Source organism: Staurois parvus, unplaced genomic scaffold (assembly GCF_062004578.1).
Source record: "Staurois parvus isolate SC_StPar_1 unplaced genomic scaffold, SC_StPar_1.0 ptg000011l, whole genome shotgun sequence".
NCBI classification, from domain to species: Eukaryota; Metazoa; Chordata; class Amphibia; order Anura; family Ranidae; genus Staurois; species Staurois parvus.
This window is the reverse complement of record NW_028317807.1, coordinates 7,522,090-7,546,984: the sequence shown is the minus strand read 5'-3', so window position 1 is coordinate 7,546,984 and position 24,895 is coordinate 7,522,090. Positions and strand designations below refer to the sequence as shown.

The following is a 24,895-nucleotide window of genomic DNA, read 5'->3' as shown; positions in this document are numbered from 1 at the left end:
ATCTTGAGCATTGGCGCATTTGCCCGGGCTTTCTTGTCTTTTCTCCTGACAGGTCATTTGTGTGGAAGCTCTTTCAGTAGGTGTGGCGTGGCTTTTTCAACTCTCTGGACTCGTATCTGACACTCTCATATGAACTAGGTGGGCTTCAATCTTTTTAATGAGCTGTAGACTAGCCCCCCAGAAGCAGGTAGGGATTCCTCTTCTCTATTTTAACAGCACAAATAAGTGCGATAGGTGTCTTGATCCATTTTCAGGACCCATAGAAACACTCTGTGATCAGAATCTAGAACTGTTACGGCTTGGCGGACCTGCTCTTCTGTTCAAGTATTTCTGGGGATTTTGACCACTACACGTGACTCCCGGTGACCATTTTGCTCCTCACACAGCTGGATTTCAGCAGCGAGGTCCATATTGGCTGTTTTTCGCTTGTTGTCTTGGTAAGTTTCTTGTTGAACAGATATCCTGGACTAGAAGCCCTCACAAGATGTACTAATTCTGCAGGAGCCTCTTGGTAATTTGGGATTTCTGTTCTGTGCCTCAACTCTAGGAACAACCTGGCTATGGATCTCTTTTCAAAGGATGGTAGAACAGTAATATTGCCACCTTCTGAATGCTTGGGGTTTTTGGGGGGGTTTTTTAGATGATGGAAGATTTTATGTGGGAATATGATGGGAAAATTGAATATTTCCTTATTAAAACAATATCTATATTAAATATATATATTAAAACCTGTGTAGGGAGGTGCAGTCTGTACTCCCCACTGTAGGAGGTGCTCGACCTAAGCAGCAATGCAGTAGGGCAAGCAAGTTGTGAGGAACTTGGTTCCTCTATGACTTCCAGTGGTCACCAGGGAGATAGCTGTTGGATTGGGTGCTGGCACCCCACGTGACCTCGGCAGCCATCTTGGGCCAGGGCAGAGTCTATTGAAGACTCTGGCTCCTGGGTTTGGTTTGTTTAGTGTGAGTGTCTAGTGTAGGGACAGGTTCCCTGTCTGGCAGGGACAGCACATAATGGTAGGGAGAGGTTCCAGAGCAGTAGCGAAGTTGCAGGGGCCACGCTATCCCCACTCAGGAAGCCCCCTATTTGGGGGCCACATTCCCGCTCCTCGTGGCAGAAGCAGTGGGCATCATCCCAGTGTATGCTTCTCTTCTACAGTATCATAAGTGGCTCTGGTCGGCTGTGCCTACCCACCGGGCGTGGTTGTGTATTGTAGGAAATGTTGTAATACATTGTTCAATCTCATCCCAGGCTCTGCGTGTTCTCAGCCCGCCAACACACCACGCTGCACTCTATCCACATGTGGACTTGCATTTGGTGGCAATACCGGCTGTAGGTAGTAGGGCCTTTGGCTAGGATGACTCGTGGCTTGACATTTGCTAAAATCACAGCTTAACCACCTATTTTTACTGTCCCCAGCCCACCTGTATAAATGAGGACCTACAGTGTGCACACAGAACAATGTAAATCCAGCCTACATTGTTGTGTTAAATTTAGTGGATGGCTTGAGGTTTAGGATTTCAGGAAGTCAGTGATGGATATGAAACATTCCCTCCTGATACCTGAACTGTGTATGGGAGTGGTTTCTATGCCTGGCATGGTCAGACAATGCACTCCATGCACAGCCTTTTGTTTTATTGATTCAATCTTAATCACGTGAAAAAAAGAAAACATTTGATTTTTATAGATTTGTTTTGCTTCATTTTATTTTCTATGACGATTTCTTAGGGCATCTGGTTTCTTTTTGTTTTGACTGGGTTGCATCAGGCTCAGGAAAGGCCATTCATACACAGATGTTGTACTAGACATCCCTCCTTCCCCCCGCCATGGCTGATGCCAGAGGCATTCTCTTGTTACTACAGCCATGACGACAGAGGAGCTACTGTGCTTGATCCAGCCCCGATGCTCTGTGAATGACAACCTCTGGCAGGTGACTGGAAGCCACAGCATTACCCATGACAGAACTGCGGACTTTTCCCGCCCACTCCCCACCTCCTTCACACTCATTCCCTGGAGGCTAGGGAACCGCTAGCTGACTGGTGTTCTGGCGTCTAGGAGACGCTTGGCCACCAATCAGCTGCTGTTGCCTCGCTAAAGCTTCTAGTTCTATTGGCCAGAGCCGAGCAGCCAATAGACGCAAGATTGGAGTGATGGTGGGCGTGGCGCGAGCGCGCAGGGTGTTGTGTTGTCTCCAGACAGAACTGCTGCGCGCGCCACAGGTGCAGCTGCCGTTACACCGAGCGCGTGCACAGCGAGGAGCGTTCCGCCCGTGAGCGGTGTGGCGTGTCCGGCCTCTCCCTGCCGTGCTTCTGGTGCAGCGCTGCCGACATTCTCTGTAAAGCTGCCTGCAGCGGAGTGGGAGATGTCCCAGCAGTGGGTGAGGAGAAACGGCTCCCCCACACCTCCGGTAACCCCGGCCGGTGGCGTTCCGGGCGGTGCTCCTGGGGGCCGCCTTCAGCCCATGAGAGCCACTGTTCCCTTTCAGCTGAAGCAGCACGGCAGCCCTACACGGGTGAACAATAACAATGGGGCCGCCCTGCGCCCTCCCTCCCGGAGCGGCAGTCCGACCAGAGGGAGCGGGGCGAACGGCAACGGTGTGGAGTCCCCCCCGGCAGTGAGCAGCTCCAGAGGAAGTCCCACCGTGTCCACCCAGACCGGGGCGTCACCCACCCGAGGACATCTTCATCACCACCATCATCACCATCACTCCCACCATCATCACCACCACCATCATCATCATCACCACAACCAGGCCGGATCCCCCACCTCCAGCAGCCCGGCTGTAGACTCCGGGACACCGGGAGTACCGTCCTCCTCCTCCCCTTCTCCGGTGGGCAGGCCAGGCTGGCAGCAGAGGAGCTCCCCCGAGAGCAAGAGCCCCAGCTCCCCCAAAGGTAAACACAGCTACCCTCCCCCACTGCTGGGGACAGACCTGGGGTAGGGGGACCATCAGATCTTGCATTGGTCGGCCATCACACGCACACGCTTGGCCAGACGTGTTTTTCTTTCATTTAATCAAGGCCGGTTCACATTGGAGATCGCATTCTGGTTTTGAAAGCCATTTCAGTAAGTCGCCAAATGCAAGAACTACTGTATCAGATCACTCCGCACCAAATGCACTGCGAGTGCCAGATGTGTTTGGGGTGCCATCAATAATTGGAACGCATGCTTGTCTTGTCATATCATCATATGCAGGAAACATGCACAGCCCTTAAAGCATACGTTTATCTTCACCCATATGTATATTTAGGGCGTAACATGTTACCAAAGAGCATCTACCAGCTCCCCTCCCCTGTGACAGTGGATGGGGGATCTTCTCCCCACACTTGCTGTTACAATTTAAAAAATGTGACCGTGCGGGGCTCCGCCTACAAGGCAGCATCATTCATTCACAGCAATCTGAGTGAACTACAGCTACCCTCTGCCCCTGCAGCAGACAGGTCGTAGTTTTTAGGCCTTAAGCACAGATGGCGTTTTTGCAGCCGCTTTTAGGCTAGGTTCATATATGTGCAGGTGGTGCCACTGCAGATCTGCACAAACATCAGTGCAGCTGCACCTCCCACACAGAAGAATGCGTATCCACAGGCGGGTGCCATTGATTCTAATGGCACGCCACCCGCACTAGAAATCGCAACCGCACTGAGAACCAAGGTTCCCATGTGGGCTGCGGTTTACAAAGAAGTGCAGGGACTTCTTTCCTGCGTGTCCCGGGGCATAAGAGTCCATTCAAAGGAATGGGCTCTCCTGCGTGTCCCGGGGCATAAGAGTCCATTCAAAGGAATGGGCTCTCCTGCGTGTCCCGGGGCATAAGAGTCCATTCAAAGGAATGGGCTCTCCTGCGTGTCCCGGGGCACATGAGTCCATTCAAAGGAATGGGCTCTCCTGCGTGTCCCGGGGCACATGAGTCCATTCAAAGGAATGGGCTCTCCTGCGTGTCCCGGGGCACATGAGTCCATTCAAAGGAATGGGCTCTCCTGCGTGTCCCGGGGCACATGAGTCCATTCAAAGGAATGGGCTCTCCTGCCCACACAAAATGGCCAGATATATACGTGAAGCAGGGGTAAGGGCTTGTTCACACGTGACTAAATTTCTAACTCTTTGCAACGCTCTTAGAGCGTTAGTATGGGCGTTAGGCGTTAATCGGCTTTAGTATGGCTGTTACACTGGCGGTTTACAAGCATTAAAAACGCTCCCCAAACACCCTATGCCCAGTTTTGATGCGGTTTCCAAGCATTATAACTACACCACAAATGCCTATAATAAACTGTTTGCGGAGCATCACCATAGACTTGAATGGGAGGCATTGAAAGGCTCCAAACTCCTCCTGACACGATATGAGGCTTCAGTTTTGAAGCGATGCAACACTAAGGGCTCGTTCACACTAGGCTGTTTTGCCAACGCTTGCCAAACGCCCCTATAGCGTTTGGCAAGCGTTGGTCCGGTGTTTGCGGAGCGTTTTTAACGCTCCGCAAATGCCGCATGCGCGGTTTAGCGGCGGTTGCTAGGCGTTTGCCGAGCGTTAATAACGCCCCACAAACGCCTATAATGCATTTGAGTGGTGTTACCGCTCCGCAAACACCCCGCAAACGCGTCGCAAACGCCGGCCGGGCGTTTGCGGAGCGGCACCATAGACGAGAATAGGAGGCTTCAAAGCCTCCTGACTCGACCAGAGGCGTCCGTTTTGCCGCGACGCGACGCAAACGCTCCTGTTAGAACAGCACCATGTGCTGTAATGTGCAGAATTGGCAGAGGCGTTTGGGAAGCGGTAAAAACGCTTCCCAAAAGCCTCTCTGCCGCCTGCACACAAGGCTAGTGTGAACATAGCCTAAAGCTTCATGTTTTGATAATGTGAATAGCACTGTATGCTGCCCATAGCATCATTTGTATCGTTTGAGGATGCCCCTTAAATGCCTGCTTTCATTGCCAGTGTGAACTAGGCCTTAGTCCAGGTTCACACCTCTGCATTTTTGCGTTGCATTTTGCAAAAATGCACAGCAGTCCATTTAGCATGATTTCCTATGGGACCAGGTTCACATCTCTGCTTTTTCACCTGGTGCGTTTTTTGGAAAGGGTCAGGGACTTTAAATGCAAATTGTTGTGTTTTTGCTTTATAGACTTTAATGGAGACGCTGCAGAAAAGCATGTAATGCATATTTTACGTGTTTTGTGGTTTAATCTGCCCAGCAAGAAGTTGGAAAAAAAAACGCACCGCAAAATGCACTATAGAAACGGATCAAAGGCAAACTGCATAGGTGTGAACATAGCCTTAGTCTTCACGCCCCTCCATGTTATCCTGTGTCTCTGCACACAGACTTTTAGAAGCTTTTATTGGTAGGAGCTTTTAAGAGCTGTAAAAAAATCCACTGCCAGTGCATCCAGGAGCAGCAGCGTTTTGGCAGAAAATACACTTGATGCGTGTAAACGTGCCTAAACGGGTGTCAGCGCTAGGTGCTTTTAGTGCTTACGAGTTAATTCATTTCAATGGCCAGAATAAATTTGTTCTGGCCAATGAAATTAACACTCAAGCAATTGACGCCTGTAAACGCACCTAAACACGTGTAGAAGCGCTAGACACTTTTGCAAGCACCAGGCGGTTAGTTTTTTCTTCCAAAACGCTGTTGCCAAGAGCAGCAGCGTTTTTACAATGTCCTCTGTGCATGAGGCCTTAATGATCTGAAAGGATGCTGGTAAGTGCTCTCGTAGTTTATTGATCTTCCTGCTCTCCAGTAACTGTCTGACCTTATGGAACTGCTATACTGAGATTCTGCAGGAGCCAGACATTGCACCCCCAATCTGCTGATTGTGGGTACAATGCTCTGTAGGACCCAGGAAAAAATTAAATAAATGCACATTTTTTTTTTTTTTTTTACCTGTGAAGATCTGTGTATTTATCATTTTTTAAAAGGTGAACTTAGCCTTTAAACTCAGGAACTTAGATTTCATATATGCTTCAGGGTCAGTTCACACTGGAACGCGGTGCGTTCGTGTGCATTCACAGCATTGCCCTTAAGAGACGCGCAAGGGTGGTGTTAATGTTACCCCCAAACACAAACTCAGAGTGCATGGTACCCAAGTGCAGCACCATCCGAAAAAGTAGTGCTTCCATTACATTTGGCAGCCCATTGAATAGGTGGTCAAAACTGGACCACACAGGAACAGGCGTGCTCCATTTTTAACTGGCTCTTAATCAATTAGATTTAAACCAAGTCACTAAGAGGTCATACATGCTTTAAAGTAGTGTTTAACCCCTTCACTCCTAAGGGTAAAACAAATCTAAATGCCTAAGCACAATTTTGCAACGTTGACATGTGATAGTAAAACCGTACATATCACAACTACTGTGTACATCCAGGTGAATTATACCACATTTTTTTTCAGGACAAATTGGGCTTTCATTTGGTGGTAAATGGTAATGGATAGCTCTTGAGTTTTTTTTTTTTTTGTTTTTTTTTTATTATCAAAGGAAAACTGTCCCAAAATAGTAAAAAAAAAATATTTTTTTTTATATAGCTGTGTGTTTCTTGTTACTACCATAACTTACTACCATAACTTACTACCAAAGAACAACCCAAAATAAATTCTCCAGCTCTTGACAATCGCAGCGATACCATATATGTGTATGTTATTTGTTGTTTGTACCCGTAGCACAGCCAAGAAACAATAGTGCGCATTTTGCTTTTGTCTTTTTTTTTTTTTTTTTACCTAATACACACTGACACCAATTTTTTCTTAATCCTGACCTTTGACCCTTACCGTGACCCAAATAATAACACTGGCACTGAACTAAATCAAACCTTGATCTAGATTTTTTTTTTACTTTTTAAATAATTTATCTTTTTTTTTTTTTTTAACAAACATTTTTTTTCTCTCTATGCCAGGAGTTAGAGAGATGCAATGTGTCTCTTCTCCATTCATAGAGAGAGAAAAAAAAAACCAAGGGGGCCAGGCTGCACAGTGACTGATCACTGTGATAGCCAATCAGAGGCTATCACAGCACTCATGTGACCTGGAATCGGGAGTCCTAGGTCCCGATCGTTAGAACGGGACTCTGGGCTCTCAATGACACCGCAGTCTTTGTTCTGGGAGCGCGGCGTGCTCCCAGCACAAAGACTGGTACACAAATATACGGCCCCACAGAAAAAAGCCCAGTTCCGTGAGGCCGCATATTTGTGTGACGTCGGCGTCAAGGTGTTAATCTGCAGCTTTCACAAAATAATAGCTGGAAATTTTGCCCTGAAGGTACTTGTTCAGGCACTTCTTTTTAGGCAAACCATAGATTATGGTATTTTCTTTACTACATCCCACCCACAGTGTATTGTGTTCTATAGTTCCATGCAAACAATTAGACAGGCTGGTTGTACTGAAGTTGATCAATAGATCAACTTCAGTACAGCCTTCTTACCCATAGATGGATCGAATCTCAGTCAGTGTCTGCTGAATTGGCCAAGATTCGATCCATCTATGGGCGGCGTTATGGGGTGATAACCATCTCCCAGTTGTGCTCCTGCATTGTCACATTGTGTTGACTGTTGAGGAAGATGGAAAAATTTCCCTGGACCGCAAAGGTTATCTCACGGGTATTTCTTCCTTACAATTTTGACATTGATGTAAATGATATTCCCGGGCAGGTGTCTTACATGTCGGAGGCTCTCCACTGTCTCCTTGATTTGTAGTGTAATGTAATAAAATTGGAAATTGAGGTGCCACACCATTGCTAAGAGGTGCAGATACAACTTTATTCCAATAAATAAATCAGGTGGCAATTCAAAAAGTAGCCATTGCATTTCAGGGTCCAAAAGTGCGCCCTTCATAGTAAGTAAACTAGACATGAACCAGAACTTTAATGGCATTTGCCCAGTGTGATTACAAGCACAGGCCTTGTCAGCAGCTGGTTTGGCTGCCATTAACCACTTGAGCCCCAGAGGATTTACCCCCCTTAATGACCAGGCCTTTTTTTGCTGTTTGGCGCTGCACTAATTCAAATGATAATTGCGCGGTCATGCAATGCTGTACCCAAACAAAATTTACGTCCTTTTTTCACACAAATAGAGCTTTCTTTTGGTGCTTTTTGATCACCTGTGCGCTTTTTATTTTTTGCGCTATAAACAAAAAAACCACGAAAATTTTGAAAAAAAACAATATTTTCTACTTTCAGCTATAAAAAATATATCGTAAACTCAAAGTTAGTCATAAATTTAAGCCAAAATGTATTCTGCTACATGTTTTTGGTAAAAAAAATCCCAATAAGTGTATATTGATTGCTTTGTGTGAAAGTTATAGCGTCTACAAACTATGGTATAGATACTGTAATTTATGCCTTTTTTTGCTATACAGCGCTGCACTAACTCAAATGATTGCGCGGTCATGCAATGCTGCATCCAAATGAAAATTACGTCCTTTTTTTCACACAAATAGAGCTTTCTTCTGGTGGTATTTGATCACCTGTGCGCTTTTTATTTTTTGCGCTATAAACAAAAAAACCACAAAAATTTTGAAAAAAAACAATATTTTCTACTTTCAGCTATAAAAAATATATCGTAAACTCAAAGTTAGTCATAAATTTAAGCCAAAATGTATTCTGCTGCATGTTTTTGGTAGAAAAAATCCCGTGCATTAGCAAGCAAACTGGCGCTATCTAGGAGGGGCGCTAACACTATCGGAAGTCACCAGTGACACTAATACAGTGATCACTGTAATCAATGACACTGGTGACAGGGCAGTGAACAGATTTTTACTGAACAGATTTTTACTGATCACTGTATCAGTGTCGCTGGCGACTTCCGATAGTGTTAGCGCCCCTCCCAGATAGCGCCAGATTGCCCGCCAGTACACCAGTAATCCCGTTTAACCCCTTGATCACCCCCTCCCCCCTCCAGTTAACCCCTTCACTGCCCTGTCACCAGTGTCACTGATCAGTGAACCAATTTTTACTGATCACTATCAGTGTCGCTGGCGACTTCCGATAGTGTTAGCGCCCCTCCCAGATAGCGCCAGTTTGCCCGCTAGTGCACCAGAAATCCCATTTAACCCCTTGATCGCCCCCCCCCCCCCCCGTTAACCCCTTCACTGCCCTGTCACCAGTGTCATTGATTACAGTGAAGGGGTTAACTGGGGGGGGGGGGAGGGGGGCGATCAAGGGGTTAAATGGGATTTCTGGTGCACTAGCGGGCAAACTGGCGCTATCTGGGAGGGGCGCTAACACTATCGGAAGTCGCCAGCGACACTGATAGTGATCAGTAAAAATTGGTTCACTGATCAGTAACACTGGTGACAGGGCAGTGAAGGGGTTAACTGGAGGGGGGAGGGGGTGATCAAGGGGTTAAACGGGATTACTGGTGTACTGGCGGGCAATCTGGCGCTATCTGGGAGGGGCGCTAACTCTATCGGAAGTCGCCAGCGACACTGATACAGTGATCAGTAAAAATTGGTTCACTGATCAGTGACACTGGGTGACAGGGCAGTGAAGGGGTTAACTGGAGGGGGGGGGGGGCGATCAAGGGGTTAAACGGGATTACTGGTGTACTGGCGGGCAATCTGGCGCTATCTGGGAGGGGCGCTAACTCTATCGGGAGTCGCCAGCGACACTGATCAGTAAAAATCGCTTCACTGATCAGTAACACTGGTGACAGGGCAGTGAAGGGTTAACTGGAGGGGGGGGGGGCGATCAGGGGGTTAAATGTGTCCTAGAGTGTTCTAACTGTAGTGTAGTGCTTGTGTAATCACTTTTTGGATGTCGTCTTCTCTGTCTGGAACGGAATGTGTCTAGGCAGAGAAGAATGACATCATATCCTGCCCTGTGTGTATGTCAACACAGGACAGGATAGGACAGGGACCGATCATGTGATTTCAGCCAGAAATCACTGGCTGAAATCTAATGATTGATCCCTCCTGGATCAAATAGTGTCACCCGCGGGTCGGCGGGAGCGCGCGCGCGCCCCCCCTGCCGGCGAAAGTGTCGGGAGCGCGGAACCCGTTTTTAAACGTGGTTTTGCGCTCCACTGCCGCCCTGCACACGTATATACACAGTGGCAGGGCGGCAAGCGGTTAAAGGTCCAGTTCACTTATAGTCTATTCCCATTGTTGTCAATCAAGCCCTGATGAAGGGGGTGCTCTTGGGCTCCTAAAACACACAGACTACTTTTTGGAATTTTTCCCCTGACATTTATTGGAATAAAGTTGTATCTGGACCTCTTAACAGTGGTGTGGGGCCTTCGTTTCAATTTTTGTTACATGGTGGAGACTGTCAGTGACATGGTGCAGGACTGGTCCATCGCTGTCAGGAAGCCGAATGATATGCAGCTGATGATGAAATGGGTGCATGTAGACATGGCTGGATGAGTTCAGCAGCACTGAGATGCAAATAATAATTTTTAAGAATTTTAGTTGGCACACAGGTACTTTAGAAAATGGAATAACCATTTTATAGCATTTGGATCCACTTTAATTACCCACATATTTGGTTAAAAAGAGAAGTTTGGGAATAGAAACAAACAATCATACTCACCTAGACGGCTGCAGCACCTATCCAATGCTGCAGCTGTCCACCGCTTGCGCTACACTGCGAACTGAATGTTCAGAGAAACAGTTGTTTGTGTTCAGTCTGCAGAGAGCTGGTGACTGACGGTTACCAGCTCTCTGCTCTGCCTCTCCAGCTCTCACTGGAGCGCTGTGCTGTGGAGGGGGACATGAATGGCTGGCTCAGACTCTCAGCGGCCTAGACCGTCTGAGTGACATCAGCCGACAGCGGACTTGAAACTACTGTCACTGGAAAACTGATCGCAGGAGTTTAAAACAAAGTGCACTTTTGTGTTCCATAGGGGAATTGGGCCCAAAGTAGATTTGGCCATATTTCTCCTTTTTAAAGTAGATCTAAACTTACCTTTTCTTCAACAGTCCCCTTCCCTTGCTGGCATCTTCATATGGGTGCCAGACTTCAACCATCTTCACTGACCGATGTGAGTCGCCATTACTCCTGCAGTCATCCGGAATCAGTCATCCCTTCCTGTTAGAGGGTATCAGAAAGCCGTGTTTTCCTGCATAATGCCCCTTTCACACTGATGGTCTGTTGATCGGATGACAGTTGGATGGAAACAGGCAGGCGGTCTGTTTTCATCCGACTGCCCCATAGAAAAGTGCGGTCTGTGGACACTGATCTGTCATTCGTCTTCTCTGCAGGGATCAGCAGAGAGATCTCTAACTGAGCAGGCGGATCCACATGACTGAGTTCGCCCCATCTGAAAGGGACCTATGAAAAACGCAGCTCTTTGCAAGGGCACACATAAGAGTGCTTTTCTATGTGCCCCGTTCACACTTCCCTGCAGCTGTCACCTGCTGCAGTTTTCCTCGCCGCACAGCAGGTGAACCCAGCCTGAATTCACCTATGTGCAGGGCCGGCTTGCAGTGCAATTTGTAAAAAAGTCTGGTGCGGTTTCGTTCAGGTGCGATTCCAATGCCAAATGTTAAAGTGTATGTCATTGGAAATCACATTTGAACCGGACTGAAAATCGTATCTGACATTTTTTAGATCACACTGCGACCAGCCAGCACATATGTGAACTGGCTCCATAGAAAAGGATTTTGGTTCACATGTCATGCGAATCGGATACAGTTCAAAATGCATCCAATTTTCATATATGTGAACAGGTTCTCATTCTCCATGGTCCCATTGTATGTGGGAACGTAGCCATTTTGTCTTGTTCCTGCCATGGACTATGGGATTTGCAATGTGCATAGAGAAGTGCACATGAGTGCAACTAACTTACACTGCTAATTCCAAACAAACAGAATTCAGGGGAGAGGTTTGGGAGTTCACGGAGGATGTTACATGGAAGCAAAAAAACACATTAAGAAATTATTTCATGAAAAATAGATCATAGGATTATTAAGTAGTAAATGTGTATGGATTATTTTTGGAGATTAAGGAAATTGTTTATTGCCACTTTAAATGCCTGTTGTCATTTACAGTATCTCACAGGTGACTACACCCCTCCCATTTTTGTAAATTGTATTCTATCTTTTCATGTGACAACACTGAAGAAATGACACTTTGCTACAATGTAAAGTAGTGAGTGTACAGCTTGTATAACAGTGTAAATTTGCTGTCCCCTCAAAATAACGCAACACACAGCCATTAATGTCTAAACCGCTGGCAACAAAAGTGAGTACACCCCTAAGTGAAAATGTCCAAATTGGGCCCAAAGTGTCAATATTTTGTGTGGCCACCATTATTTTCCAGCACTGCCTTAACCCTCTTGGGCATGGAGTTCACCAGAGCTTCACAGGTTGCCACTGGATTCCTCTTCCACTCCTCCATGACGACATCACGGAGCTGGTGGATGTTAGAGACCTTACGCTCCTCCAACTTTGGTTTGAGGATGCCCCACAGATGCTCAATAGGGTTTAGGTCTGGAGACATGCTTGGACAGTCCATCACCGTTACCCTCAGCTTCTTTAGCAAGGCAGTGGTCGTCTTGGAGGTGTGTTTGGGGTCGTTATCATTAGAGATGAGCGAATCGAACCAGGCGAACCGGAATTCGATACGAATTTCAGGAAAAATTCGATTCGCGTCGAATCCGAATATTTGCCTACTTCGGGTGCGCGAATCGGATTTTTCCCGATCAGCCGGCAAAAGTGTCCCTGCAGAGAGCTCCGCTATTTCTGACAGTTCTCTGACAGAAGGAACACATGTACAGCGGTTGAAACATTGTATCTATTAGTTTCCATTTAGGATACAGATGTTTCAACCGCTGTACATGTGAAGAAGCTGTCAGAGAACTGTCAGAAATAGAGGAACTCTGCACATACACTTTTTGCCGGTTTGGAATTCTTATTTTCATCCTACTTCTTCTTCTTCTACTTCTTCATCCTCATCCTCAGAAGAAGAAGAGGATGAAGAAGAAGAAGAAGAAGTAGGATGAAAATAAGAATTCCAAGCCGGCAAAAAGTGTATGTGCAGAGTTCCTCTATTCTGCAGATACACTTAGAGGAGCTCTGCAGATACACTTAGAGGAGCTCTGCACATACACTTTTTGCCGGCTTGGAATTAATCTTATTTTCATCCTACTTCTTCTTCATCCTCATCCTCAGAAGAAGAAGAAGAGGATGAGGATGAAGAAGAAGAAGTAGGATGAAAATAAGAATAATTCCAAGCCGGCAAAAAGTGTATGTGCAGAGTTCCTCTATTCTGCAGATACACTTAGAGGAGCTCTGCAGATACACTTTTTGCCGGCTTGGAATTATTCTTATTTTCATCCTACTACTTCTTCTACTTCTTCTTCTTCTTCTTCTTCTTCATCCTCATCCTCTTCTTCTTCTGAGGATGAGGATGAAGAAGAAGAAGTAGGATGAAAATAAGATTAATTCCAAGCCGGCAAAAAGTGTATCTGCAGAGCTCCTCTAAGTGTATCTGCAGAATAGAGGAACTCTGCACATACACTTTTTGCCGGCTTGGAATTATTCTTATTTTCATCCTACTTCTTCTTCTTCTTCTTCATCCTCATCCTCTTCTTCTTCTGAGGATGAGGATGAAGAAGAAGTAGGATGAAAATAAGAATAATTCCAAGCCGGCAAAAAGTGTATGTGCAGAGTTCCTCTATTCTGCAGATACACTTAGAGGAGCTCTGCAGATACACTTTTTGCCGGCTTGGAATTAATCTTATTTTCATCCTACTTCTTCTTCTTCATCCTCATCCTCAGAAGAAGAGGATGAGGATGAAGAAGAAGAAGAAGTAGAAGAAGTAGTAGGATGAAAATAAGAATAATTCCAAGCCGGCAAAAAGTGTATCTGCAGAGCTCCTCTAAGTGTATCTGCAGAATGTCATTTATGGAAACAAATAGATACAATGTTTCAACCGCTGTATGGAGTGAATGTCCCAGAACTGTCAGAAATAGACTATTTCTGACAGTTCTGGGACATTCCCTCCATACAGCGGTTGAAACATTGTATCTATTTGTTTCCATAAATGGATCCATTTATGGAAACAAATAGATACAATGTTTCAACCGCTGTATGGAGTGAATGTCCCAGAACTGTCAGAAATAGACTGTTTATGACAGTTCTGGGACATTCCCTCCATACAGCGGTTGAAACCGCTGTATGGAGTGAATGTCCCACAACTGTCAGAAATAGACTATTTATGACAGTTCTGGGACATTCCCTCCATACAGCGGTTGAAACCGCTGTATGGAGGGAATGTCCTACAACTGTCAGAAATAGACTATTTCTGACAGTTCTGGGACATTCGCTCCATACATGTCCCAGAACTGTCAGAAATAGACTATTTCTGACAGTTCTGGGACATTCCCTCAATACAGCGGTTGAAACCGCTGTATGGAGTGAATGTCACAGAACTGTCAGAAATAGACAGAAACTGTCACAGAACTGTCCTTCTCATCCTTCTCCTTCTTCTCATCCTTCTTCTCATCCTTCTCCTTCTTCTCATCCTTCTCCTTCTTCTCATCCTTCTCCTTCTTCTCATCCTTCTCCTTCTTCTCATCCTTCTCCTTCTTCTCATCCTTCTCCTTCTCCTTCTTCTCATCCTTCTCCTTCTTCTCATCCTTCTCCTTCTTCTCATCCTTCTCCTTCTTCTCATCCTTCTTCTCATCCTTCTTCTCATCCTTCTTCTCATCCTTCTTCTCATCCTTCTTCTCATCCTTCTTCTCATCCTTCTTCTCATCCTTCTTCTCATCCTTCTCCTTCTTCTCATCCTTCTTCTCATCCTTCTTCTCATCCTTCTTCTCATCCTTCTCCTTCTCCTTCTCATCCTTCTCCTTCTCATCCTTCTCCTTCTCATCCTTCTCCTTCTCATCCTTCTCCTTCTCATCCTTCTCCTTCTCATCCTTCTCCTTCTCATCCTTCTCCTTCTCATCCTTCTCCTTCTCATCCTTCTCCTTCTCATCCTTCTCCTTCTCATCCTTCTCCTTCTCATCCTTCTCCTTCTCATCCTTCTCCTTCTCATCCTTCTCCTTCTCCTTCTCATCCTTCTCCTTCTCCTTCTCATCCTTCTCCTTCTTCTTCTCCTCCTTCTCTTTCTCCTCCTCCTTCTCCTTCTTCTCCTCCTTCTCCTTCTTCTCCTTCTTCTCATCCTTCTCCTTCTTCTCATCCTTCTCCTTCTTCTCATCCTTCTCCTTCTTCTCATCCTTCTCCTTCTTCTCATCCTTCTCCTTCTTCTCATCCTTCTCCTTCTTCTCATCCTTCTCCTTCTTCTCATCCTTCTCCTTCTTCTCATCCTTCTCCTTCTTCTCATCCTTCTCCTTCTTCTCATCCTTCTCCTTCTTCTCATCCTTCTCCTTCTTCTCATCCTTCTCATCCTTCTCCTTCTTCTCATCCTTCTTCTCATCCTTCTCCTTCTTCTCATCCTTCTCCTTCTTCTCATCCTTCTTCTCATCCTTCTCCTTCTTCTCATCCTTCTTCTCATCCTTCTCCTTCTTCTCATCCTTCTTCTCATCCTTCTCCTTCTTCTCATCCTTCTTCTCATCCTTCTCCTTCTTCTCATCCTTCTTCTCATCCTTCTCCTTCTTCTCATCCTTCTTCTCATCCTTCTCCTTCTTCTCATCCTTCTTCTCATCCTTCTCCTTCTTCTCATCCTTCTTCTCATCCTTCTCCTTCTTCTCATCCTTCTTCTCATCCTTCTTCTCATCCTTCTTCTCATCCTTCTCCTTCTCCTTCTCATCCTTCTCCTTCTCATCCTTCTCCTTCTCCTTCTCATCCTTCTCCTTCTCATCCTTCTCCTTCTCCTTCTCATCCTTCTCCTTCTCATCCTTCTCCTTCTCCTTCTCATCCTTCTCCTTCTCATCCTTCTCCTTCTCATCCTTCTCCTTCTCCTTCTCATCCTTCTCCTTCTCATCCTTCTCCTTCTCCTTCTCATCCTTCTCCTTCTCATCCTTCTCCTTCTCATCCTTCTCCTTCTCATCCTTCTCCTTCTCATCCTTCTCCTTCTCATCCTTCTCCTTCTCATCCTTCTCCTTCTCATCCTTCTCCTTCTCATCCTTCTCATCCTTCTCCTTCTCATCCTTCTCCTTCTCCTTCTCATCCTTCTCCTTCTCCTTCTCATCCTTCTCCTTCTCCTCCTTCTTCTCATCCTTCTCCTTCTTCTCATCCTTCTCCTTCTCCTCCTTCTTCTCATCCTTCTCCTTCTTCTCATCCTTCTCCTTCTTCTCCTTCTCCTTCCTCATCTCCAAGGGCATTTAAATTAAAGGTACAGTGTTCTGCACTAATTTAAAGGCTCTCTGAAGCCTAGAAACCCTTTTTATAAGTTAACTTCGTAGCGAATTAATTCGCATCGAATCGAATTTCTTCCTGGAATTCGCCGAATCAGCCGAATCGAATTTTTGAAAAATTCGCTCATCTCTAGTTATCATGTTGGAATACTGCCCTGCGGCCCAGTCTCCGAAGGGAGGAGCTCATGTTCTGCTTCAGTATGTCACAGTACATGTTAACATTCATGGTTCCCTCAATGAACAGTAGCTCCCCAGTGCTGGTAGCACTCATGCAGCTCCAGACCATGACACTCCCACCACCATGCTTGACTGTAGGCAAGACACACTTGTCTTTGTATTCCTCACCTGGTTGCCACCACACACACTTGACACCATCTGAACCAAATAAGTTTATCTTGGTCTCATCAGAGCACAGGACATGGTTCCAGTAATCCATGTCCTTAGTCTGCTTGTCTTCAGAAAACTGTTTGCGGGCTTTCTTGTGCATCATCTTTAGAAGAGGCTTCCTTCTGGGATGACAGCCATGCAGACCAATTTGATGCAGCGTGCGGCGTATTGTCTGAGCACTGACAGGCTGACCCCCCCCCCCCCCCCAATCCCTTCAACCTCTGCAGCAATGGTGGCAGCACTCATATTTCCCAAAGACAACCTTTGCATATGACGCTGACCATGTGCACTCAACTTCTTTGGTCGACCATAGTGAGGACTGTTCTGAGTGGAACCTGTCCTGTTAAACCGCTGTATGGTCTTGGCCACCGTGCTGAAGCTGAGTTTCAGGGTCTTGGCAATCTTCTTATAGCCTAGGCCATCTTTATGTAGAGCAACAATTCGTTTTTTCAGATCCTCAGAGAGTTCTGTGCCATGAGGTGCCATGTTGAACTTCCAGTGACCAGTATGAATTAGTGAGTGCGATAACACCACATTTAACACACCTGCTCCCCATTCACACCTGAGACCTTGTAACACTAATGAGTCACTTGACACCTTGGAAGGAAAATGGCTAATTGGGCTCAATTTGGACACTTTCACTTAGGGGTGTACTCACTTTTGTTGCCAGCGGTTTAAATATTAATGACATAAACCTTTTCAAAATCTCAAAATACCCTCTCCCACAATCTTATACTACTCATATAATGTCCAAACCATAGTCCATAGTCCAAAATCACCAAAAAAATAACAACAATATTCCAAATGTGTCCAAATCTTCCCGTTCAATTCATAAGACCCTCAAAAAAACAAAAGTAAAATATAGTGCATTATCCTAAACACAAAATTACTGCGAGTGATACCATGCAATCACACTCGTGATATAAATAATGTATACAAAATTAATACACCATAACACTAGTGGTCCAGTGAGGCAACACTGCAACCGTGAAAAATATCACAAAACACACAGCGTGATCCGTGAGACAATGATCCGTGACAGTAGTGCCAAATACAGTGCCACACTCTGTTAGGGGATAAAATGCAATTACCCTCTTGCTGTTAAATCAAATCATATAGGATTCCTTTATGCCACAAAGATAACATTCCTAGTAGGTGCCTCTTCCTCTCAGTCATATACAATGGGATCTCTTTTCCATATAGCCACAGGTCATAGGTACCGGGATCCCCGTTCCTCACCGGAAAATAGGAGCAGACTCAGTGGAGTAAAAAGTAATTCACACTTTTATTTCAACACTTGCATCTTAAAATATACCATCCACCCTCGCTCTAGTCCGTTCACTGTTGTGAGAAATTCCAAAATGGCCGCCCTGATCCTTCCGGCTCAGCGTCCGACGTCACGACCTTGACGCGTTTCGTCACTTCCGACTTTTTCACAAGGGAAGTGACGAAACGCGTCAGGGTAGTGACGTCGGACGATGAGCCGGAAGGATCAGGGCGGCCATTTTGGAATTTCTCACAACAGTGAACGGACTAGAGCGAGGATGGACGGTATATTTTAAGATGTAAGTGTTGAAATAAAAGTGTGAATTACTTTTTACTCCACTGAGTCTGCTCCTATTTTCCGGTGAGGAACGGGGATCCCGGTACCTATGACCTGTGGCTATATGGAAAAGAGATCCCATTGTATATGACCGAAAGGAAGAGGCACCTACTAGGAATGTTATCTTTGTGGCATAAAGGAATCCTATATGATTTGATTTAACAGCAAGAGGGTAATTGCATTTTATCCCCTAACAGAGTGTGGCACTGTATTTGGCACTACTGTCACGGATCATTGTCTCACGGATCACGCTGTGTGTTTTGTGATATTTTTCACGGTTGCAGTGTTGCCTCACTGGACCACTAGTGTTATGGTGTATTCATTTTGTATACATTATTTATATCACGAGTGTGATTGCATGGTATCACTCGCAGTAATTTTGTGTTTAGGATAATGCACTATATTTTACTTTTGTTTTTTTGAGGGTCTTATGGATTGAACGGGAAGATTTGGACACATTTGGAATATTGTTGTTGTTTTTTATTTTTTTGGTGATTTTGGACTATGGACTATGGTTTGGACATTATATGAGTAGTATAAGATTGTGGGAGAGGGTATTTTGAGATTTTGAAAAGGTTTATGTTTAGACTTTCAAGGGTGGAAGTTTGACTTTTCTGTGGGAAGTGATAGAGTATTGATTTATTAAATATTAATGGCTGTGTTGAGTTATTTTGTGGGGACAGCACATTTACACTGTTATACAAGCCGTACACTCACTACTTTACATTGTAGCAAAGTGTCATTTCTTCCGTGTTGTCACATGAAAAGATAGAATACAATAATGACAAAAATGTGAGGGGTGTACTCACTTCTGGGAGATACTGTATGTGTCATGGTAACACGTGCTAAAATGTTTTGTACTGCAATCCATGTTAATGTGTTGCTTGCTATTCATTTTAATGGCAGCCAATCTCACTGTCGGAGTAGTGGGTAATGTCCCAGTGCTGCCACACAATACAATGCACATGTTGTATGTTATGCTGCATTCACTGCATTAAATAAATGTCCTGTCTATTGCTGTTATTTGGTTAACACACTGCAACAGCTGCAAGACATGTGAAATCGGCTCTAAAGATTTTAATGCAGTGGTTGAAAGAATGGTATTTGTGTGGCTAACAAAAGAATATAGATAATCCCTAAAGCAATGTAATGAGAATCACTGTGGTGGACACTCTTAGTTACCACGGATACAGTGATCTTGTTAGGTATAGGCTGGAGGTGTTGCTGCAGTATGATGTTGAACATTCTTAATCGTTCTGAAATAGGTGATCATTACCGAGTAATTGATTGGATTTCTAGCTCCATTAACAATGTATTGAGTTCAAAAGCCAAGTAATCTAATATAAAATGTTTACCCTGAGCAGAGATTTAAAATGCAAATACTTATTCCAGCCTGCAGGCCCTCCTCCTGTGCCTGGTGCCACAAACTGGATTTATTTTTGAGGGTAGCTCCTAACCGACTTGTTAAAGGCTAGTGTCCTGGGAATGTTTGACTCTTATGACTATGGTGCCTGGCTACATTGAGCTTTGCCTAAAAATTCTGTCCAAAATTCTGTCAATTTTTCAGTGGAAACTAGATTGGATTACAACTGTTCATTATGTTAAAACCAAAAGTGGACTGCTTTATGTGTCATGCTTTTTGTTTGCACATGACGACCTATGTTACCTGCACCATTTTCTCCACATTTGCCTGCTTACAAGACTGCATATTGACCTGTAAAGGATAATTTCACCTTTCACTTTTTTTTTTTCTTCTAAATTCCAGCTTCTCTATGTACCAATATAGCATTAATGTACTTCTTTTGTAGAAATTCAAAAGCTTTCCATTTTTTTTCTACCCACCTTTGTCGGTGTCCAAACAGCTTATCCATTACTTCTGCCTTATTTCTTGCAGAGATTTTAGATCATGACACAGGAATGAATTTACCTGCTGACCTCATTAGCACACACCCTGCATCATCTACCCTCCTACATACCACCCGCTTCCAAGTGCACGAATATTAAATGAAAAGCAATCAATCCGTGATCACTAAATGAAAATGAATGGTGCAGCGCTAACTACAAAAGTGAATAAAAATAAATGTGTATCCATATAATCATAAAGTGCCAATAAATCAAACCAAAAATATACATATAATAATAAAGTGCTAATCAGAACCGTGATATAAAGTGGACAATACTAGTGTATGGGTCACCTTAGTGACCTAAAAATAGTGATATAAACACACAATATATAATGTAATAAACTGGTGTTAAGTGTCCTTGGTAATAATCAAAAAACCTTTTAAAGCAAGTACTAATAAGTCCATAAAGTAACAAGTGCTGATAAAACGTGATAAAACACCATGCATTGTGTTGAACATGAACACTTAGTGCATGTGCCGGCACACTTTAAATCCACTCCAGCTGCAGTGCCTCCTCACCTCCTTCCTGTGACCCAAAAGGGCCCAACAAGCATTCAGGATCACTCTGGATCCTATATATCTCCGGCTAATACCTCTCCAGAAAGCCAAGGACCATAAACGGTCTCCTGTTCAGCCTCCTCCTGTTCAGCCTGTGCAGCCATGGTCTGATGCTGCCACATGGTTGTACTCACTTGGATTGTGAGTAATATACCCTACAGAGTATCCTTGTAAAAGGCAGAGGAGGAAGCATTTGGAGGCTGAACAGGAGACCGTTTATGATCATCCATTTGGCACAGAGTGCTGAGTGAACAGATTACAGCTATGTGGATAGAGCTGTAGTAATTAAAACAGGAGAATTGTGTTCTGGTTTCTGTCATATACCATGCAATCTGATTGTACAATCTCCTTTTAGATCTACCATCAACTATCTAGTGCAAGGTGACATAAATTTATATACATGCCAATAAATCAGTGGATTGATCCTCTCTGGGATCTCTAGTGAAAAAAGTGATCACACCTGGTATAAAGGTATTTTTTTTTAATCCTGACCTGTGACCCTTACCCTGACCCAAACAATAACCCTGGCACTTTTCGGCCGAAAATAAAATCGGCCGATTTTCGAATCGTTAGTGGGCTAAATGTTCGGCTGTTTTTTGGTATTTTGGCCGATTTTTTTTAATTTTTTTTTTTAATCGGTAAAGTTGGAAAAAAAATTGGCCGATTTTGCCGATCGGCCGATTTTCGCGGCAATGATGGGCAAATCGGCCGATCTTTTACCGATAAAAAAATTTGCGCATGAGCAATGACCTGCAAGAGGATGAAGAAGAAGAGGATGAAGAAGAGTAGTAGGATGAGGATGCAGATGAGGAGGAGGAAGAAGCTGAAGAATTCCAGTCCGGCAAAAAGTGTCCCTGCAGAGAGCTCCGCTATTTCTTTGACAGTTCCTTGACATTTATAGCGGTTGCAACAATGTATCTATTTGTTTCCGAATAAAAACATCTGTATCCTAAATGGATACAAATACAATGTTGCAACCACTATAAATGTCAAGGAACTGTCAAAGAAATAGCGGAGCTCTCTGCAGGGACACTTTTTGACAGCTGTAGACGGGGTGAAAATCGGCCGTTTTTTTTTTTTTGTTTTTTTTTATCGTTGCTGGTAACGTCGGCCGCTTGAACGACCAATTTTTCATTTTTTTAAAAGAAAAATCGGCCGATTTTCGAACAGTCTATGGCCGGCATTAGAGAAATACAGTGTATCTCTTATCCATTCATAGAGAGAGAGAGAAACCAGGGGGCCGGGCTTTACAGTGACTGATCACTGTGATAGCGAATCAGAGGCTATCACAGCGATCATGTGATCCGGAGTCTCGGGTCCCGATTGTTAGAATGGGACCTGGGGCTCTCAGTGACACCGCGTCTTTGTTCTGGGAATGTGCAGTGCAGTGCGCTCCCAGCACAAAGACAGGTACGCAAATATGCGGCCCCATGGAAAAAAGCCCAGTTCCGTGAGGCCGCATATTTGTGTGACGTCGGCATCACGGGGTTAAACACGATCTACTAATAAACCGTAACTGAAAATGGAAAGTAAACCATTTCAAAATTAACTTTAACCATTCAACCATGTTCTGTTTTAACAGTGTGGTCCTTTTTAGCTTTACAGCTTTTAGTTTAGATGCAAAATCATAATTTAACCAATTGCATGTAGCCATTCGTTCCATTCTGATTTTGGTGTGTGATTGATGAGCAGTGTGGTTGGACAGCTTGCCCCTCTCTATCACTGCAGTCTGTCCTCATTGCTCACAAGAAGACAAATGGATAATTAGGACTGACCGCTCTCCTCTTTGGTAGAGGGCACATGCTGAAGATAAGCGCCATCATGCTTGTTTTACTCAAGTCACACTGTCTTCCCCCCCCCCCCCCCTATCTATGCAGTTGGCTCCTCCCCCTCCTTTTCTAGTATGGTTTCTACACTTTCTTGCCTGGAAGTTCTGGGTGCCTCTGCCACAGTCAGTACTGGTAGGAATTTGTGATCAACTGGCAGCAAATAAGCATGCGCTGTGCTGAAAGTGGCAGAAAAAGATCCAAAGCTTATCCAGTCAGCAGAGGAGTCCAAGTGTTTACTAACACCTGGTAGATTGCTCAGCCCTGTCAGCGCTGATTGTGGCAGGATAGTTTATATTGCTTCCTCCACCGTGTCCTTGGTTGCCTGGAGATGCATCTTGGAGTACCTGTACAACTTATTCTGCCACAATTGGTGCTGACCGGGCAAGATGGACCTCTCCACAAAATGTTTTTTTTTTTTTTTCTTAAAAGGGAAAGTGCTTTTGAACCTCAACAGGGCCATACATCCAAACAGGGCCAAGTGCTATATGTGCTTGGTTCTTGGGATTTAATAAGGATTTTTTTGTTGTGGTGGTAGTCTTTAAATCCAATTCTGTAGTTAACAGGATCTAAACAGCAATTTAAAGCTGAACTCTGGTTGACCTTATGTTTCCTTGCACACAGAGCAACTGTACACTGCTCCTTTTAGGTCTAGGATACTTTGTTAAAGCACTTTTCCATCCCCTAGACTTGAATGAGCAGTTAACCCATGCAGTGCAAGTGCATGGGAGGATTTTCAGGTTCCCTGGAGTTGTGCTTGAAGATTGAGAGACCATTTAAATGACATGGACATTTAGCTAGCTAAAGAACTTGGTGCTGCTGATCTCTTGCATTTGCCCTCCGTCTACTCATGCACTCCAGACATGGCTGTATTGTGTTTTTCTGATGGTGATATCAGAACGTACCTGCATAATGTGTATTTAAAACTAGACTCTTGCGGTCTCCATCACAACCCTGTGCTACAGGGTGACATTGCTTTAGTACAGTTGAGACAGGAGCAAAGGGCTGTCTCCCTATGACAGGAGAATCTCTCTACTGTCCACTGTCAATCACAAGGGAGGCAGCCCTGATTGGGGACTAGTCTCTCAGCAACCCCATCTGGCTCTGCTTTCCAAATAGTTCAACTCTGCAGCCACTGCACTTGTCTGGGCAAGGAGCAACACTGTGCCAGTATTACAGATCTGAACTGAGAACAGCATGTCTGCTATAGACGGTACCAGAAGTGCCGGCCCCACATCATGCCCCCTGCAAGAAATTCACATACCTGTTTCCATATCATTGACATTTTGTAAAGCGGAAGCAGTGCATAATTCTAGTATGTTTTGACACACTATATGAATTTCTGTGAGTGAATTTTAAAAATTAATTTCTTTACAATGCTTATAGATGCAGTGATGAATAAGGGCTTGTTTTAAAACCATTTTACTTCAGAATTTTTAAATACTTAGCATGCATAGTCTGGGCACAAGTTCACTTTAAGTGAAAAAATAAGGGTTTGAAACCAGTAAAAAACAATTGTAAAAAAGCCATTAACACTTAGTGCCCAGTGATACCTGTGCAATTTCAGGTGTGATTTGGGAATTGAAATTGCACCTGAAATCGTATCTAGTAAATGTCAGTGTCTTTACATGTGCAGTTTGCTGCAGCGCCATTTTTAAAGTAGTTCTTGCATTACTATTTATGCAGTTTTGTTGCGATTTCACATACATGGAATATAATGGAAATTGCAAAAAATCACTGAAAATCTTCACAAGTAGAAATCGGTCCTGAGATCGTGCTGAAATTGCATACAAATCTCGTGATTTTAAATCGTAGCGGTGTGACCGGTGACTTAAAGTGGAACTGTACTTGCCTCTTGCAGCACTGCAGTTGCCCTGGAGCTCACTTTCCAGCCACTGACCTCTTTGGCCAGTCTTCAGTGTACTGGTTTAGCCAGGCCGGGAGGACATCACAAGATTGTACACAGTGTACGCGCGTCCCAAAACTGCTCTAACTTCACTACCCTCACTTCTGGTTTCACAGGAGAAACTTGAGGGCAGTGGAGCCCCCAAATGTTAGAGTATTTTACTGAATATTTGCACACGTGTTTTTGTTTTTTTATTTTTTTATGTGACTTAAAATATTTTATTCTACAGGTCTTTTTTTTTTTTTTTTTCCCCTAATAGGTGTATCGAAAATACTTAACACTGAACTCCAGGTATAGTTTTTGGACCATAGATACATTAGTCTAGCCTTGACTAATGTCAGCATACATATGCCATACTTGTGGAAGCAGAGAATTGTTGTAGTCACTGCTACTACAGTGATTGCTGTTGTCTTCAGGTTATGTACGGAACAGCTGCCCTACTGCATAGTAACCACAGGGGCTTGGTTGCTCTTCATGGGTGCCTTTCACAGAACGC

The 24,895-nt window shown here is 44.5% G+C and overlaps 1 protein-coding gene across 2 annotated transcripts in view; it reads left to right on the top strand.

The window, feature by feature from the left end:
* Window positions 1–2,173: 2,173 nt before the first annotated feature.
* The window catches only part of FAM117B (family with sequence similarity 117 member B), a 72,060-nt gene continuing 49,338 nt past the window's right edge, over window positions 2,174–24,895 (top strand). The window contains exon 1 of one of the 2 annotated variants that reach the window (XM_089670444.1): window positions 2,174–2,891. In XM_089670444.1, the coding sequence (XP_089526570.1) occupies window positions 2,360–2,891 (532 nt within the window). In that variant the 5' untranslated portion in view covers window positions 2,174–2,359. The remainder of the gene's footprint in view (window positions 2,892–24,895) is intronic. The other variant, XM_089670453.1, reaches the window with a different exon arrangement.